At 37.1% G+C, this 18,297-nt stretch overlaps 1 protein-coding gene across 2 annotated transcripts in view; it reads left to right on the top strand.

Annotated features, from left to right (window-relative positions):
• The window catches only part of GKAP1 (G kinase anchoring protein 1), a 90,679-nt gene that overhangs the window by 3,634 nt on the left and 68,748 nt on the right, over window positions 1-18,297 (top strand). For both annotated transcript variants that reach the window (XM_043565425.1, XM_043565424.1), the window contains exons 2-3: window positions 10,090-10,342; window positions 11,771-11,914. In XM_043565425.1, coding sequence (XP_043421360.1) covers window positions 10,133-10,342; window positions 11,771-11,914 — 354 coding nt within the window. In that variant the 5' untranslated portion in view covers window positions 10,090-10,132. The remainder of the gene's footprint in view (window positions 1-10,089; window positions 10,343-11,770; window positions 11,915-18,297) is intronic.

Raw genomic sequence — 18,297 nt, 5'->3', positions numbered from 1 at the left:
ATAACACATTAGTTTCAGGTGTACAGCATAATTTATGTTTGCATATACTATAAAGTGATCGTCATAATAAGTGTAGTTACCTACTATCTGCTATCATACAGTTAACCCCTTTCATTCTTTTTCACCTATCCCCTAAACCCCTTCCCCTCTGATAACCACCAATCTGTTCTCTGTATCTATGAGTTTTATGTGTTCTTTTGCTTTTTAGATTTCACATATAAATGAAATCAGATGGTATTTGTCTTTCTCTGATTTATTTCACTTAGTATAATACTCTCAAGGTCTATCCATGTTGTCACAAATGGCAAGATTTCCTTTTATGTGACTGAATAGTAAGTGTGGTATATAAACCACATTTTCTTTATCCATTCAAACATCACTGGACACTTAGGTTGTTTACATATCTTGGCAGTTATAATATACTTACTAGTGGAATTGCTGGAACATACGGCAGTTCAATTTTTAATTTTTTGAAGAATCACCATACTGTTTTTTCATAGCGGCTGTATCAATTTACATTCTCAACAACAGTGCACAAAGCTTCCCTTTTCTCCACAACTTTTCCAACACTTGTTATTTCTTGTCTTCTTTTTTTTTAACGTCTTATTTTTGAGAGGGAGAATATGAGAGGGGGATGGACAGAGAGAGAAGGAGACCGAGAATCAAAGCTGGCTCTGTGTTGAGAGCTGAGAGCAGAGAGCCCGATGCAGGGCTCAAACTCAAACCCTGAAATCATGACCTGAGCCAAAGTTGGACACTTAATTTACAGAGCCACCGAGGCACGTCTCTTGTCTTTTTTGATAATGGGTATTCTGACAGGTGTGAGATGACATCTCATTGTGGTTTTGATTTACATTTCCCTGATGATTAGCAATGTTGAGCATCTTTTCATGTGCCCATTGGCCATCCTTCTGACTTCTTTGGAAAAGTGTCATCCAGATCCTCTGCCCATTTTTTAATTGGATTTTGTTGTTGTTACTGAGTTGTATGAGTTCTTTATATATTTTGAATAGTAGCTCCTTATCAGATCTCTTCTTCCATTCAGTAGGTTGCTTTTTTTGTTTTGATAATGGGTTTCCTTTGCTGTGCAAAAGCTTTTTGTAATCCCATTTGTTTATTTTTGCTTTTGTTGCCATTGCCTTTGGAGTCAGATCCAAAACAAATACTGCCACGGGTAATGTCCAGGAGTTTACCACCCATGTTTTATGGTTTCTGGTCTCACATTTAGGTCTTTCTAAATGTGAGTTAATATTTTTAGTTAGTATTTTGTATGGTATAAGATAGTAATCCATATAAGATAGTGGTTCTGTTTCATTCTGTTGCATGTGGCTGTCCAGTTTTCCCAGTACCATTTATTGAAGAGACTCTCCTTTGCTTATTGTGTATTTCCTCCTTTGTGTAAATTAACCATGTTTGTGTGGGTTTTCTGGGCTCTATTCTGTTGGTCTGTGTGTCTGTTTTTATGCCAGTACTATACTGTTTTGATTACTGTAGCTTTGTAATATAGTTTGAAATCAGAAGCATGATATCTCTAGTTTTGTTCAAGATTGCTTTGGCTATTTGGGATCTCTTGTGGTTCCATACAAATTTTAGAGTTATTTGTTCTAGTTCTGTGAAAAATGCCATTGTAGTTTTGATATGGATTGCATTCAATCTGTAGATTGCTTTGGTAATATGAACATTTTAACAATATTAGTTTTTCTAGTCCATGAGCACAAAATATCCATTTATTTGGGTCTTCCTCAATTTCTTTCATCAGTGTGTTATAGGTTTTAGTGTACAGGTCTTTCAGCTGCTTGGTTAAATTCTTTTTGATGTAGTTGTAGAGGGGATTGTTAATTTGTCTTTCTGATAGCCTTTTTGTTTGTTTAAAGATTTTATTTTTAAGTGATCTCTACATTCAACATGGGGCTCAAACCTACAATCCTGAAGTCAAGAATCACATGCTCTCTGGGGTGCCTGGGTGGCTCAGTCAGTTAGGCAACTAACTAATGCTCAGGTCATGATCTCGCAGTTTGTGATTTCAAGCCCCACGTAGGGCTCTATGCTGACAGCTCAGAGCCTGGAGCTTGCTCTGTCTTCTTCTGTCTCTCTCCCCTTCCCCACTCACGCTCTCTCTCTCTCTCTCTCTCTCTCTCTCTCTTTCTCTCTCTCTCTCTCAAAAATGTGAATAAACATTAAAAAAAATTTTTTTATTTTTTATTTTTTATTTTTTTATTTTGGGGACAGAGAGAGACAGAGCATGAACGGGGGAGGGGCAGAGAGAGGGAGACGCAGAGTCGGAAACAGGCTCCAGGCTCTGAGCCATCAGCCCAGAGCCTGACGCGGGGCTCGAACTCACGGACCGCGAGATCGTGACCTGGCTGAAGTTGGATGCTTAACCGACTGCGCCCCCCAGGCGCCCCTAAAAAATTTTTTTTAAATAAATAAAGAGTCAAATGCTCTGAGCCAGCCAGGCACCCTGCCTTTAAGTTATTTTTAAAAGGAGACTCAAAGGGAAGGGGGGAAATATACAAAATAATCATTAAATTTCTTGACTAACAACGTGATTTGTATAGTATTTTAGTAATAGATAAATGGCTGTTTAATTTCCAGCACTAGCCACCACATTCATAGACTGACCAACGTTGGCAGCTTACAGGATGTCTGGCGTGTGTTTTTTGCCTTGTGTATCTTAATTATGTCCATGTCACTTAAGGGTATATAAACATCTGGACATTTGAGTATTTGGATTTTAAAGACCATATGAGACAGAAAGAAAAGGGAAATAGTAGGGGGAGGGAGAAGAGCTCTATTTGAACCTGTTTATCCTAATATCTCTCAGCTGTGACTATAGATGGAGATGCAGAAGTTTAGGACACAAGACTGAAAGAATAGTGTTCTGAAGGCATAGTAACTGTAGCCATTCCCTGAACTAGTGTCTTTATTTTTATTTTTATTTTATTTTATTTAAAAAAAAATTTTTTTTTCAACGTTTATTTATTATTTTTTTGGGACAGAGAGAGACAGAGCATGAACGGGGGAGGGGCAGAGAGAGAGGGAGACACAGAATCGGAAACAGGCTCCAGGCTCTGAGCCATCAGCCCAGAGCCTGACGCGGGGCTCGAACTCCCGGACCGCGAGATCGTGACCTGGCTGAAGTCGGACGCTTAACCGACTGCGCCACCCAGGCGCCCCATTTTTTTTTTTTTAATTTTTTTTTTAATTTTTTTTTTTTTTAATGTTTATTTTTTGAGAGAATGAGAGACAGAGACAGAGCATGAGCACGGGAGGAGCAGAGAGAGAGCGAGACACAGAATCTGAAGCAGGCTCCAGGCTCTGAGCTGTCAGCACAGAGCCTCACGTGTGGCTCAAACCCATGAACTGTGAGATCATGACCTGAGCTGAAGTTGGATGCTTAACCGACTGAGCCACGCAGGTGCCCCTGAATTAGTGTCTTTAAAATGCCTGATATTTTCATGGTATGCCTGTTTCTCCCCTTTTCTCTTCAAGGTTTACCAAAAAAAAAAAAAAAAAAAGGTTTCAAATGAATCCCTGGATTGTATAACATGACTATCTTTTTGTAACTTCTGAAAAGTTTGTTAATGCAGGTAATGTTCTCCTAAAAGTGTGTAGTCTTTGACAACTGCCGTCTGTCATTTGTCTTCTTCATCACTAACATGAAGATCAGGGGCATCTCAATGTCAATCTGACCTGTAGTTGGCCCTTTTTAAGTTTTGATACAGGGCAGGAAAAAAATCAATATTGCAGTGATTACCTTATATTTACCCTTTTGAATTTAGGTGTAGATGACCATTTTCCCTTTTGAAAATGAATTTTTTTCTTATAGAAGAAATATGGTCATTATAGAATATTTAGGGAACTAGTGAAAACTGTAGAAAAGACAGTAAGCATATTGAGTAATCCCATGGATTTCCTTGTTTTTGGTATGTATGGAAATAATATTCATATTTACAAATTGGGGATTGTTTTTATATTTTTATTTCCTTCTTTGATTTAAAATTTACATTTCCTTTCTCCTCCACTTCTGAAGTACTAGTGTACCCTTTGACATGGTGCATAGATTTCTTTCATGGCTATTGAAGTAGACGATGTGTTAGCTCTTACCTTTTTTTTTTTTTTTTAATGTTTATTTTTTTTTTTTTTAATTTTTTTTTTCAACGTTTTTTATTTATTTTTGGGACAGAGAGAGACAGAGCATGAACGGGGGAGGGGCAGAGAGAGAGGGAGACACAGAATCGGAAACAGGCTCCAGGCTCTGAGCCGTCAGCCCAGAGCCCGACGCAGGGCTCGAACTCACGGACCGCGAGATTGTGACCTGGCTGAAGCCGGACGCTTAACTGACTGCGCCACCCAGGCGCCCCTAAATGTTTGTTTATTTTTGAGAGAGAGAGAGAGATGGGGAGGGCAGAGAGAGAGAGAGAGACAGACAGACACAGAATCCAAAGCAGGCTCCAGGCTCCAGGCTCTGAGCTGTTTGCACAGAGCCCGTCGTGGGGCTCGAACTCATGAATCGAGATCATGACCTAAGCTGAAGTCGGTTGGACGCTTAACCAACTGAGCCACCCAGGAGCCCAATTTTTTTAAGTACAACGTGTAGCACAGATGATCCAGCCCTTCCAGTTGTTTCATTTCCCTACCCCCTATTCTGTTCTCCTGTTTTACATCCCTGCCTCTGACCAAACAAGGAAACATTATCCATGAACATTTCTCTTTCCAGCTATCCATTCTTAAGTTAAAAAAGTATTTTAACACATGGTTGCTGAAGTGTAGCATAGGTAGCTGCCTCCTCAGAAAAACATTTTTTGTCTTTTCACTGTTTTTCAATTAACACTATTCTAATGCTTTCTTTTCACTTTGTCGTTCTTTTATTATTTCTTTACATTCATTCAAGAATTGTTTATTGTTTGTCTGCTGTGTTTAAGACATAGTCCTTACTGTGATTCTTGGGTTTCAGGTAGATGGGTGTTTCCCTTCTGCCATTTGTTAGGCATAATCTTCAGGTGTTTGACTGTCTTCAGTGGTTGACTGCTTGACCACTACTTCTCAGTGCCTAAATCCTTTTTCCCTTCATAAATTAAAGCCTTAGCTTTGAGAAGGGCTGGATGTTAAGTTTCATAACACTTTCTGCAATGGAGTCAGACAAGCTTAGCCAAATTTTTAAATAGCTTGTGCCAGTTCTGTGCCTTTTAGGACCTGGAGACATACTTTAGTTAAAAATCATAGTAAGAACACCAGTAGATGTTTGTATTTGAGTGCTTCTGCTGTACTGGCTACTGTTCTAAGCTCTTCACATATATTATTTAACCTTTACAACAACCCAGTGAGCTATGCATTCTTGTCCCTATTTCACAGAGGAAGCAGGTGGATTGCTCAGGAGCTCTAAGCAAGCAGCAAGTTGACCAGGTTTGACTAGGCCTTCTTGCTCCAGGTCAGCACTCATAAGGTAGCGCTTTCCTGCCCTCTGGCTTCTGCAGTACAAACATAAAAGACCAGAGCATCTCATTGTCCCCAAACTGGGAGGAGATCTACAGCGTCTTTAAAGAGCTGGGTGGAAAAAGGTGTTACATTTTCTTTATAGTATTTGATTAGGGTAAGACAAAATATAAAGTATTAGGAAAGATATTAAATGTTGTATTTGTATAAAACTTCAGAATCTTTTCAGGGTTTCTAAAGAGAAAATTGTGCTTGCTTCTATGAACATAAATTTTTAAACAGGTTTATCCATGAAATAAGAATATACAAGTGGGTGTTATATGTAAGTGATGAATCACTAAATTCTACACTTGAAACCAATTTTACCATATACATTAACTAATTAGAATTTAAATATAAACCTGAAATCAGAAAAAATATACTATTCCTGACCCAGACTTTTAGATGATGTTTTCTTCAAATTGAGTTCTCATTGAAATTTTGTTTAGCTGAGTAGGTAATTAAAACAAAACAAAACAAAACATTTTTGTTGTATAACTGTTCAATAATTTGTAACAATTGAAAATATTTTTAGAGAATTTAAAAGCATTTCTCTGAAAATGTAATAAAGAATTTTTTTGTGATAAAATGAAAGGAGTTCAATAAGACTTTGTAACTACAAGTGTTTAAAATGACAAAACTCTTTTTGTCATTTTAAATGACAAAAATGAAAAAGCAAATGCTTTTTCAGAAAGCATGTGCATTGTTTGAGCAGTCACCTTGCAGCTAGATTTATGCCATTAAAAAGGCATATCACCGGCAAGTGGGAGGAAGTACCTGCCACTTGTGAACATAGAGCTTTCAGGCCATTACTTGGAACCTTGCTCACTAGGAGATTCTGTGCTCTGCCCCTCCTCACAGCCCCTGCTGCTCCCTGTACTGCACGGCTTGCATTTGGGGCACCTAGAATACAAACTCTTCCAACAGTTCCTTGGACCTGCCTACTCTGATGGGCACCGGTGCCTTCTACACTTGTCTGAGGAAGTAGATTTCCAGGGCCTCCTGCACTGCCCTCTTCACAGTTGACAAATAACTGCAGAGCAGCATGTGCAGGCGCTGTCCTCTGGGGAGCACCACACGAGGCTGCCTGCATCTGATGGTGATGGGCCCAGCATCTCTGAATTCTCCAGGGTTTTCTTAGGTGCCCCGAGGACTGAGGGAAACAATATTTGAGGATACGTTGGTCAGAAAGCTCTGCCCTATGCCACAGAAAGAAAATTTCTGTGAGCTTTGTGGAGATGTTTTATTTTTTTTTAATATTTTCTAAGGTTATTAATTTTGAGAGAGAGAGCGTAAGAGGGGGACGAGCAGAGAGCAAGGGAGAGAGAGAATCCTAAGCAGGTTCACACTGTAAGCACACAACCTGATGCAGGGCTCGAACCCACAACTGTGAGATCATGACCTGAGCCAAAATCGAGTCAGACGCTTAACCAACTGAACCACCCAGGTGCCCCAAGATGTTTTAGATAGACAATTGTGAACATTTAGCTCATGTAGAACAATCTAAATGTGAAATTCATGGTTTTGATATTAGTCCTAGAATGGAAAATAAATTTATTTGTGCAAGAAATCAGTCACGATAAGGCCAGATTATGCTGTAATAACAACCTGAAAATTTCAGCAGCCTAAAACAGCAAAGTTGCTTTCCTGCTTAAGCTACATATCCATTACAGGTTAATAAGGAGATTTTATTCATTGTAATTTCAGACTCCATCAGACTTGACTGATGGAGACTCCAGCTCAGCATATATTTCCACGATCACAGAATAGGAATCACATTCTGGCTTTTAAAGCTTTTTAAAGCTTATATTTCACTGGCCAAAGTAAATGACATGGTCATGCCTCCCATTCAGTAGGAGAGTGGTATGTAATTCTCCTTCAGGGAGGGGCAGTAAGTATTTGTGAATGGCTGACACATGCAATTTATAGTCCCAGGAGTTAACATTAAATGTGGCAATAGTTGTTGAAAAACTGTACAGGATCTTTGTACCTAAAGTGCTCAAAGCAACTAAAACTTAAAGGATTTGGGGTGTCTGGGTGGCTCAGTCGGTTAAGCGTCTGACTTTGGCTCAGGTCATGATCTCACGGTTCCTGAGTTCATACCCTCCATAGGGCTTTCTGCTGTCAGTGTGGAGTACATTTCAGATTCCTTGTCCCCCTCTCTCTCTCTCTGCCTCTCCCCAGCACCCGCTCTCTCTCTCTCTCTCTCTCTCTCTCAAAAATAAACAAGCTTTTTTTTTTTTAAAAGGATTTTAACGTGGCATGTTAAAGTTGAAGCAGTATTAATGCTTTCCATAGTGTTTTTGAGTCTTGAACTTCTTTTTCATTTTGTAATATAGTATATTCTCCCATGTAGTAACTTAATTCTCATGCTTACAGCAAAGATTAAGTCTAATAATATGTCGTAATTGGGGCGCCTGGGTAGCTCAGTCGGTTAAGCATCCGACTTAGGCTCAGGTCATGATCTCGCAGTTTGTGAGTTCGAGCCCCATGTCGGGCTCTGTGCTGACAGCTCAGAGCCTGCAGCCTGCTTCAGATTCTTTGTCTCCCCTTCTCTCTGCCCCTCCCATGCTCATGCTCTGTCTCTCTGTTTCTCAATAACAAATAAACATTAAAAAAATATAAAAATATGTCATAATTTATCAGTGTGATGCCATCTCTATATGTCATGGTATTCAATCTTAATTTGCATATTTTTGGGTATAGGAGCAATAAGTATTAACATGGTTTTATAATAAAAATACTGATTTAGTAGCTACTAGGTAGCATCTTCAAATATCAGCTCTTTTTTTTTTTTTTTTAATTTTTGTGCATCGTTTCACAAAAAAATTGAAAGCTTTCCAAATAATTTTCCGGATTCTTAGGTTAAGATGGAAGTTTGAATGCATGCTTCTCATTTTCGTTCCCTCATGAAAACATATAAACTATAGTGTGTGGTTAGCTTTCAAAATGGACCTCAGTGATTCTCACTTCTAGTATTTGTACTTTTATATAGTCCTCTACCATACTGAATAGGGGGGAACCTGTGGAAAAAATAGGATATTTTGGAAATGACAGTAGCTGGTTTGGATATGAGTACTGTGCCTCCAGATAGACATGTTAAAACTATAAAGACAAGCAAATGAATAACACGAAAATTAGGATAATTATCTCTGGACAGGGTGAGTTGGATGCTATTGGGGAGAGGCACACTGTTAATCTTAGTGCTGGGTAACTGGAATGTTCATTTATTTAAAAAAATTTTTTTACTGAGTTGTGTACTTGATACATTTCAAAATAAAAATGAACAGATTTCTTAATTTCACAATCTGTTAAGAAAATGTGGTTCTTTTTGGGGCACCTGGGTCACTCAGTTGGTTGAGTGTGAACTTCAGCTCAGATCATGATCTCAAGGTTTGTGGGTTCAAGGGGTTGAGCCCTGCATCAGGTTCTGTGCTGACAGCTCAGAGCCTGGAGCCTGCTTTGGATTCTGTGTCTCCCTCTCTCTCTGCCCCTCCCCTGTGCTTGTGGTCTGTCTGTCTGTCTCTCTCTCTCTCTGTCTCTCTCTCAAAAATAATAAACATTAAAAAAAAGAAAAAATTTTTTTTTTAATTGAAAGAGTACCAAGTCTTCTAGAGTCTTCTAGTAGTTACGGGACTTGTTACTTTGAACTTGCAGAGCAAGGTTCAGCAAACCTAGGTTCATGTCGAGACTCTGCCAATAACTTGCAGATTGACCTTAGGCAAGTCACTTAACCAGTCTAAGTACCAGTTGCTTCCTCTGTAAAACTAAATGATTTGGGTTAGATATTACTGCAAGACCTTTAATATCTTAAGTGTATAGGTACACTCAAGGTATGCTGAAGCTAGTGAACCAGAAGATAATGTGGAAGGTGATTTGAAAAAGTTTCCTTTGGTTCTCTATTTTGTTGTCAGTTCTGTGACTTAGTAGCAGTCTCCAGAATCAATTTTAAGGTAGTATTTTGTGAATGATAGGAGTGTTTTTCCTTTTCTACTCCTTTTTTCCTGTCTTGGAAGTTGGAGATTAACATGTAGTTAGTTGGACTGAGGGTCTCTGCAATGTAAAAAATATTCCTACTTCATTGTAAACCATGTTGGTTTAACATGTTCTCTGTACATATGTATATATTACAGCAGTACACTTAAGAAAAAAATCATGAATTTTTGAAAACCATATATGGAAAAATGAATACATTTTATTGGTGGTAGTCTTGCAATAGTTGTGAAATCTCGTATCTTTTCTCTATTTTCTATTTTACAGTTGTATATTGCTTACTTAAATTAGAAAAGAATATTATTGCCAGTAGGCCTTATGGGTATGAATCCAAATATTACTAAATCCAAGGGTGCCTGGGTGGCTCAGTTGGTTGAGCCTCCAACTCAGTCTCAGCTCAGGTCTTGATCTCCGGGTCATGAGTTCAAGCCTGGTGCTGGGCTGTGCATTGAGCTCCACACTGGGTATGAAGCCTACTTGAAAAAAAAAAAAACAAAAAACCCCCCAAAAAACCCATTACTAAATCCAGTGTTGGGAGAAGTGTGTGTGTGTGTTGTTCTAGAATCTAGAACAGATTTTACTGAGCATATTTACTCATCTGCCTCTTCTCCTTCCCTACAGGAATTATTCTTGACAAAAGTATTTTAAAATAGAAATCGTTACAATGGCCTCAGCAGTACTTAGTTCTGTTCCCACTACTGCTTCTCGTTTTGCCCTATTGCAAGTAGATAGTGGCAGTGGTTCTGATTCTGAGCCCGGAAAAGGCAAAGGTCGGAATACTGGAAAGTCTCAAGCAAGCAAATCAACTACAAATGAGAAAAAGAGAGAAAAAAGAAGAAAAAAGAAGGAACAACAACAGAGTGAAGCAAATGAGGTAACAATTAGAACTATTTGTGTCTGCTCTCCCAATAGACTGTGAGCAGAAGTACAAACCAAGGGGTCAGCGAGAGCCAGGCTCTCTCTGAGACTGAGTAGAGCCCTTCCTAGGCTCTTCTAGCTTCTGTGGCTGCATCATTCAGTCTTTGCCTCTGCTGTGACTTAGCGTCCTTTGTGTGTCTCTGTCTTCACCTCTTCTTGTGGGGACAATAGTCATATTGGTTTAGGGCCCATTCTCATTCAGTGAAACTGTATTGTAAGTTATCTTGATTACCTCTGCAAGATCTTATTTTCTAAATGAGGTCCCATTCACGGACACCTGAGGGTTTTAGGCCTACTACATATCTGTTGGGAGATTACAATTCAATCCATAACAACTTCTTAATAGTTTTATCTCTTATTTCACTTGCTGCATCTCAGATCATGATGATGTGACTGTTACTTGAGACTGGTTTAGCCAGTCCAATTTTAGCTCATCATGTTATTTTGTGGACTAGGCCCTGTATTTTTAAGGACTAGCAAAGTAGTTGCTGGAGTTGTTTAAACTTTTAAATATGTAAGCCATTAAACTTTAATCTTTTTAAAAAAATTTTTTTAATGTTTATTTTTGAGAGGGAGAGAGACAGAGCATGAGTGGCAGAGGGGCGGAGAGAGAGGGAGACACAGAATCTGAAGCAGGCTCCAAGCTCTGAGGTGTCCTCACAGAGCCCGACGTGGGGCTCGAACTCACAAACCGCAAGATCATGACCTGAGCCAAAGTTGGACACTTAACCGACTGAGCCACCCAGGCACCCCAACTTTAATCTTTTTGAATCCCACTGTTTTGCTTTTTTAAAAAATGAAGTATAGTTGACATACAGTGTCATGTATGTCACGTATGTATGTTTTAAGTACTTTGCATCTGTTGACACAGTTAATAACAACACAACAACCCTGTAATAATCAGTAATGATATATTATCATTATCCCCATTTAAAAATTTTTTTCTTTTACTTGGGGGTAGTTGACACATACTGTTATATTAGTTTCAGGTGTACAGTATAGTGATTGAACAGGTTTATCCATTATGCTATGCTCACCACAAGCCATACAGTGCCATATTAGCTTCAGGTGTACAACATAGTGAAAAGTACACCTGTTATCCTGTTTTTCACTTCTATAAACTTCTTCCTTTAAGTAAAGCAGAATCATTAAAATCATGGTATGAATGAATACAGTCCATTTTCACTTATTGTTTCATTTAGAAACCTACCAATATTATCTAAATACCTGAAGTTATTATTTTACAAAGATTAAGAAAAGCACAAATAGTGACTCTGAGCATAATGAGTGGAATAGAAATATTATTGGCTTCTTAACAAAAAAATCATTAGTATTCTAGAATTGGTAGACTGAATTTAATGATTTTTGTTCATTTGTTTCATAGCTCAGGAATCTTGCTTTTAAGAAAATTCCCCAGAAATCCTCCCATGCCATTTGTAATGCTCACCATGAGCTTTCATTACCAAACCCAGTGCAGAAGGATTCACGAGAAGAGAATTGGCAAGAGTGGAGGCAAAGAGATGAACAGGTACAGCTAAGTAAATCAAATTGTTTTGCTTTGTATTTTGATGAATGTGTACATTTTTATTTAATTATTTTTTAAGTTTATTTATTTATTTTGGCAGGGGAGGGGCAGAGAGAGAGGAAGAGAGAGAATCCCAAGCAGGCTCCGTGCTGACAGCCCAGAGCCTGAGGCAGGGCTCGAGCTCATGATTTGAGATCATGACCTGAGCCTAAATCAAGAGTTGGAGGCTTAGCTGACTGAGCCACCTAGGCACCCCAAACTTATGCATTTTTAAAATGGCAGTGTATCTGAATCCATGACAACACTATTCTGATGAGCATATTGTATTGGATTAATTCACACATCTTTTGCTTTTACTGAGAGGCTCTGTTTTTTATCTAGGAAAAAGTTGATATATTTGTTATTTTATGTAATTCAAAGCAGTTATTTTGTGAGTTTTCAGTTTATATGCCTTTTTACAAGTGAGGGAGAGATACAGAAGGTAAAACAACAGGATTAAATTCTTTCATGTCAAGAGATGAGTATTTGTAGGGTCAGAGGTCTCTTGTTAATACTTAGTCACAGTTTTGCTTAAAAAAGAAAAACTTTGAAGGTAAACTTCCTCTTCAACTTTGATGTAACATAGTATATGACATTTGTTAGTTTAACTTATTTATATGATATTTTGTGCTTCTATTAAATAGATACCAGTAATAACCAAATCAGGTAATTTTTAAGACCAGTCAGTTTCTTTTTCTGTGTGGTGTTCAGGAAAATAACATACTAAGCCTAGAATGTACTCTAGGAGATACTGGATGTATGAGAAATGAATAGTTACTTATTTGCTTACTTGTTAAACTGTCATTTAATCCATTGGGAAGAAGTATTGTTTTATCAGATATTTGGCTTAATAGAGTGCTATACCTATCATGCTTCAGTTACTAGTTTTAAAAGATTTAGAGTGTACTAAACTGTGCTCTTAACACATCAGCTGTATTAGTTATCACATTTTCATTAGGATTGTGTAGTGCCTTAGGTTCATCATCACAAGCATCAGTTATTATACAAGAGCTGTTTGCAGATGCCATTTAAAAGATATTTCCAGGCAGTGGATACTAGATACATTGTCTTGTATTAAACCCTCTAGTTTTTATTTGATTATTTCTTTTTTTCCTTCTATGGCATTTATTATGACAAATTCTTACGAGTATAAATGTAATGATCTACTTTGTTTAGACAGTAATAGAATTTACCAGTGTCTTCACCAGAGAGAATTTCTCCCAGTGGCCCTAAGAGCACTGGAAAATTAATGAAGGAAAACTACTCAAATTTGCACCAAAATCCACTTTGTGTAATGTGGGAACCTGAGCACAGATATTTGATTGCCCTTCTTCCTACCCCTACTGATTGCTGCCAGAATGACCAGGTAATTATGAAAAGGAAATAGTTGACATGGCCCTGGCCCTATACAAGAATATCATCCCTGGCTCAGGAACTTTGAGGAACTTCTGCTGGATATGCTATTGATGGGCCACTTAGGAAAACCTGGTAGCATATTTGGAAGTCTCACTTGCAGAAAATAATCAAGGTCATGAGAAGTAGAGTAGATGCTAGGATAATTAACACCGATGAATGGCAAAGAGATAAAGGCAGACCTTGGAACAGATGGACAGTAAACCATTTGGAATCTATTTTACTGTGTGGAATAACAAATTTTAAAAGTAGGGACCAGGCAGTGACTAAACTAGGCAAAAAGCCTGTAGAATGGTGGGTGTTCTCCCTGACACAATAAAGAAACAGCACAGTGAGAAATTCCAGTATTGAGGGCTGAGCCAGACAAAAAGCTGACTATAGAAAGCTAGCCTGTTATGTGGCTACTTTTTTCAATCACAAAAGAGAAATTATGCTAAGACAAACTTTCCTACTCCTAAATCACCAAGGTGACTTTGGCTTCACAGAGCCTCAGCATAAAATCTGACAGCTGGCATTAAACAGCAACCAGGTGGATAGTAAACAAGCATCTACTCCGTCTACATATGAGCAAACAGTGGAACTTAGTTGATCTCATCTCAGCTGAAGAAGTTTGTGCCATGTGAAAGGAAAAGAACATTGTACTTAGTCTCCAGAGTGAAAGCATACTTTGAAAAATATTTATTACAGGGAGCAGAAGTTGATTATAGACAGCACCTGTTCTTTTAATAAAAACCAAGGAGCTAGACCATTTTGTAAAAGTCAAGGGGATTAGTAATGATATATATAAGGTGAGGTGAAAAAGTGCCAAAGAAGTTGAAAAGAGGGGTGGGTGAAATAAAAAATTTTGGGGAAGTAAAATCATAGAATCTAATATTTCATTAGAAAGACTAATGAACAGAGTATACACTGAAGAAACTTGAGTCAGTTGTATGAAGGAAAATTTGAGATAAATTTTGCCAATAAAATCAACCTAATAGATTGGAACACAGAACTGAAATCCAACAGAGGCAGAGTTAGGGTCCCTAAAACAAATAGAATAGAGGCAATCATTAAAGATAATGTTGATAAAAATTTTCTTAAAGGACTTGAATCTGAGCTTGAAAGAACTTTTAAGCCTTTTTCAAAGGATTTTTTGGGAAAACTTTTTAAAAATTCTCTTAAAAGTATTTAACTTTAAGAATAAGAGACACAAAAATAATACTATAAATATATGCATGGGAGAAAACAGGTAAAAAATTAGACCAGCTACTTTAAATGGCAGAATTAAAATGTTAGGACCAAGAATTCTGTATCTAGCCAAGATGTCATATTTTTGAATGCTAAAGAAATATATTCCCAGACATGCAAGGGCTAAGGAGGCATACCGCCATTATTCTTTCTGCAAATTTTTCTGAGATACACTCTTTGCCAATTAAGACAAATCTAAATAAAGAGCACAATTGGAAAGTACCAGTGGCGAACATTGAAGCTAGTTCAATACATAATTAACTCCCAGTAGTGTTTGTAAATTGTTATTAATGAGAACATAATTCACATGAAGAATTTGTCTAAAATGGAACGGAACCCCTGTTTTTGAACACAAAAATTGGTAAGGAAGTAGGTTGGGGAAGCCAATAGGTATTTTAAGATTTTTCATATTGATGACAAGATACATAGTTCCAAGTGTGATTTTTTTTTAATTTAAAAGAACTATTTATACACAAGACTTTTCATTCTATAAGTTTTAAATCAGTTGGAGAAAAAGAATTAAACCTGGTCCATAAAAGCAGAAGTTATAAAGTAAAGGAAGATGCAAGGAAGCCTTTGAAATAAGATATGAAAAAGGATAATAGACAAATAATTTGTTTTATAAATAAATATAAATAGTTGAATTTACCCATTAAAAGACCAACGGGGGCAAACTGCCTAGAACACATTTTGATCCTAATTCTTATCTTTTCCTTAACATTAAAAGTTGTGACACATTGACCTGAAAGAATAGGTTCAGACTATTTAAGATATATTTTGCTGAGGTATGTTATGGAAGCTGCTAGAAATTGTAGAGATAATGTTCAATGCAATATTAGTATCTTAAGAAATGTTTGTATCTCATTTTCCATTTCGTAGACTTGTATCCATCTCAGCATACTTCAGAGTTGGAAAGATAGTGTTATATTTCCTATTTCTTTGCAGAATGGTATACATCAAAAGGAGGTATATGCTTTGCACTTGAAATGCACAAGTTTTATGTGATATAGGAAGTATGTGAATTATATCTTAGTAAAGCTGTTTTTAACAGATGAATAGGCCTGCTTTGATTTGGTCATATTTATAATTTTTACTACTTTTAATATTGAATTAAGATCAAGAGACATACTGTTCAGTAATACCTGTTGCCTGGGAATAAATCTGTGGAGATATTGTTCAGGTATAGTTATATCTCCTTTATTCATGATACATTGATATTACTGATTCCAGTGTACCTTTTTGTAACTCTACATCATGGCTCGAAAATAATTAACTGAATAGAAAAATTTCTTCTCATGGTAAGTTTTTAGTGATAAACCAATCAAAATTTGTGTGTTTCTTCCTCTTACTGATTCAAACCGCACATCACTGGTTTTATCTGACTCCGAAGTGGATTATCTGCTAGCATGTGCACAATAGTAATTGTTCTTTCACATTGAATCCTCTACTCCATTTGATTAAAGGTGTTTTGCCAATAGCTTGTTCTATGTTTGTGAGTATACTATTTGTCATTAACCTGATGGCTGGTATAATAAGACCCTTGGCAATTGTTTGACTTGCATGTGTGTCTCTATATCTCTATAAGGAGTGCAAATTCAAATGAATCCTCTGTATTTTGGGGCTCTTTTTTTAGCAACAAAATTCATCACTTTTCTTCTGGAAAAAGCATTACTTGGTACTTGTTCTGGAAAAGACTCTTACAATTGTGCTTTGAAAGTGAAACAAAAACTGGTGTCTTCAGGCTACAGGTCTGACCATGTCTCATAGCAGGCAGCTAGGAACAAATAGGTTGACTCAACAAATCAAAATTTCAAATAGTCACTGTCTTAATTTTCTATTTATAATTTTCCTTTTCAGTTGCTTATATGGTATCGCTCTTGTCCTGACACAAACAGATATATATTCTGTATTCACTGTATTTGTGTCCTGTTCATTTAAAAATTCATGGTGTTTTTTATAAGTTGCAATGTTTATAGTTCTGTTTTTATTCCTACTTTTAATCCCTCAGTATATGATTAAACCAGTTTTGTTCCTTAGAGATACAAGAGAGCATACAATAAAAATGCAGACAAAAAATGTAAACAACACTCCAAGAATAAATAAATACTAAAAAAAAATTTTTTTTAAGGGGCACCTGGGTGGTTCAGTTGGTTAAATGTCCGACTTCAGCTCAGGTCATGATCTCATGGTTCATGAGTTCGAGCCCTGCGTCAGGCTCTGTGCTGACAGCTCAGAGCATGGAGCCTGCTTCCGATTCTGTGTCTCCCTCTCTCTCTTTGCTCCTCCCCCTCTTGTACTTTGTTTTTCGTCTCTCTCAAAAGTAAAAAAAACATTAAAAAAATGTAAACAACACTCAAAAGACATCAAGATACATTAAAATGAACTGAACCTGATAATTAGTGTGTACACATAGATCCAATTTTTGTATAACATTGACAACCTTTAAAATAACAATGTTCAGTAAGACTATTAGAAGATTTCTGGGAAGATAATTCTGCTTTCCAAATTAGTGAAAGATAGGTGGTCCACACTCGGAAGATCATGGAGTTAGAGGATGACAGGGCACTGCTGCTGTTGTGACTAAATAAACAGTTGGCTGCAAGCGTGAGAGGTCTTCAGAATGATGTTCTGTGTTGTGTTATAAAATCCTGTTCCCATGATGCCTGTGGGAAATGAGGAGTAACTCTTCATTTAGAATTGGTTTTGCTTGAATTTAAAGTGGGTAAAATTGTTATGGTACTTAGGCTTACAAATCAATTTTTAAAAATCTAGTTCCAAAATGTTTACCGTCCTTTCCGTTTTTCATTGGTTCTTCATACTCTTTAACTGATCATAAGCCCTTGAGCTATAGGTTTGTTTAAATAGAAAAAAAAAATGTTTTACTACTAGATGATGAGTAGGAGTCAATGAAGGAAGCCAAGAGGAAGGGGTTCTGAAGTACTCCATCTTGGGCACATGTAAGTATTTTCTTCAATCCTATAGGCATTGTAGTACCTACCTACCATTTCCTCTTTTTCTTCCTTTCCTCCTCTTCTCATAAATGAGGAATTCTCTATTTGCAAGCTTAATAGAAGATACTTTTTAAAAATCATGGTGATTTTTGTGTTTTCTTGCCTGGTACCTGTCTTTTAGGCTCAGACTTCTTTTCCCCTGTTGGTTCTGCCTGTACGTGTTCTGATGAATTAGGTTGACAACTGTATTTATAGTAGTCTTATGATTAATTAATGCTGTAAGATATGTTTAGAGAATTTAGAATCATGTTTTCTTTCTCTTTCTTGAAGTTTTAGTCTTATGCTACCGTTCTCCCTGTTGTCTAGGATCAAAAATCTTATCTTTAATTCATTCTTCTTTCATACTTCATGTTCAGTTAGTCTTCTAAAACTTGGCTATTCTTTTCCAAGATATAGCCTTTATTTTCTGTACTTTTATGTTCTGGTTCTATATGTTGAGATTACAGAGGGTTAGCCAAACACATTGATTCTAAGCCTTTATTTTTATAAGGGTTCAGTTTATTTCTTTAAAATTACTTTTATCAGCATTTCTCCTTCAGCTGCCCTTAGTCTGTAATTTTTAGGGAGTGTCTGGAATCTAATTCTACCCTCCCTAAGCAACCTCATTTTCCACTATACTCCCAACATAGAGAAGGGGAATTCTAATTCACTGTTTGTAACTCTTGTGGCAGGCAGGCACTGTGCTAGGTACTTTAC

This window comes from Prionailurus bengalensis, chromosome D4, assembly GCF_016509475.1.
Source record: "Prionailurus bengalensis isolate Pbe53 chromosome D4, Fcat_Pben_1.1_paternal_pri, whole genome shotgun sequence".
NCBI lineage: Eukaryota > Metazoa > Chordata > Mammalia > Carnivora > Felidae > Prionailurus > Prionailurus bengalensis.
The sequence above is the reverse complement of the archived record's forward strand: the minus strand, read 5'-3'. Positions and strand labels throughout refer to the sequence as shown.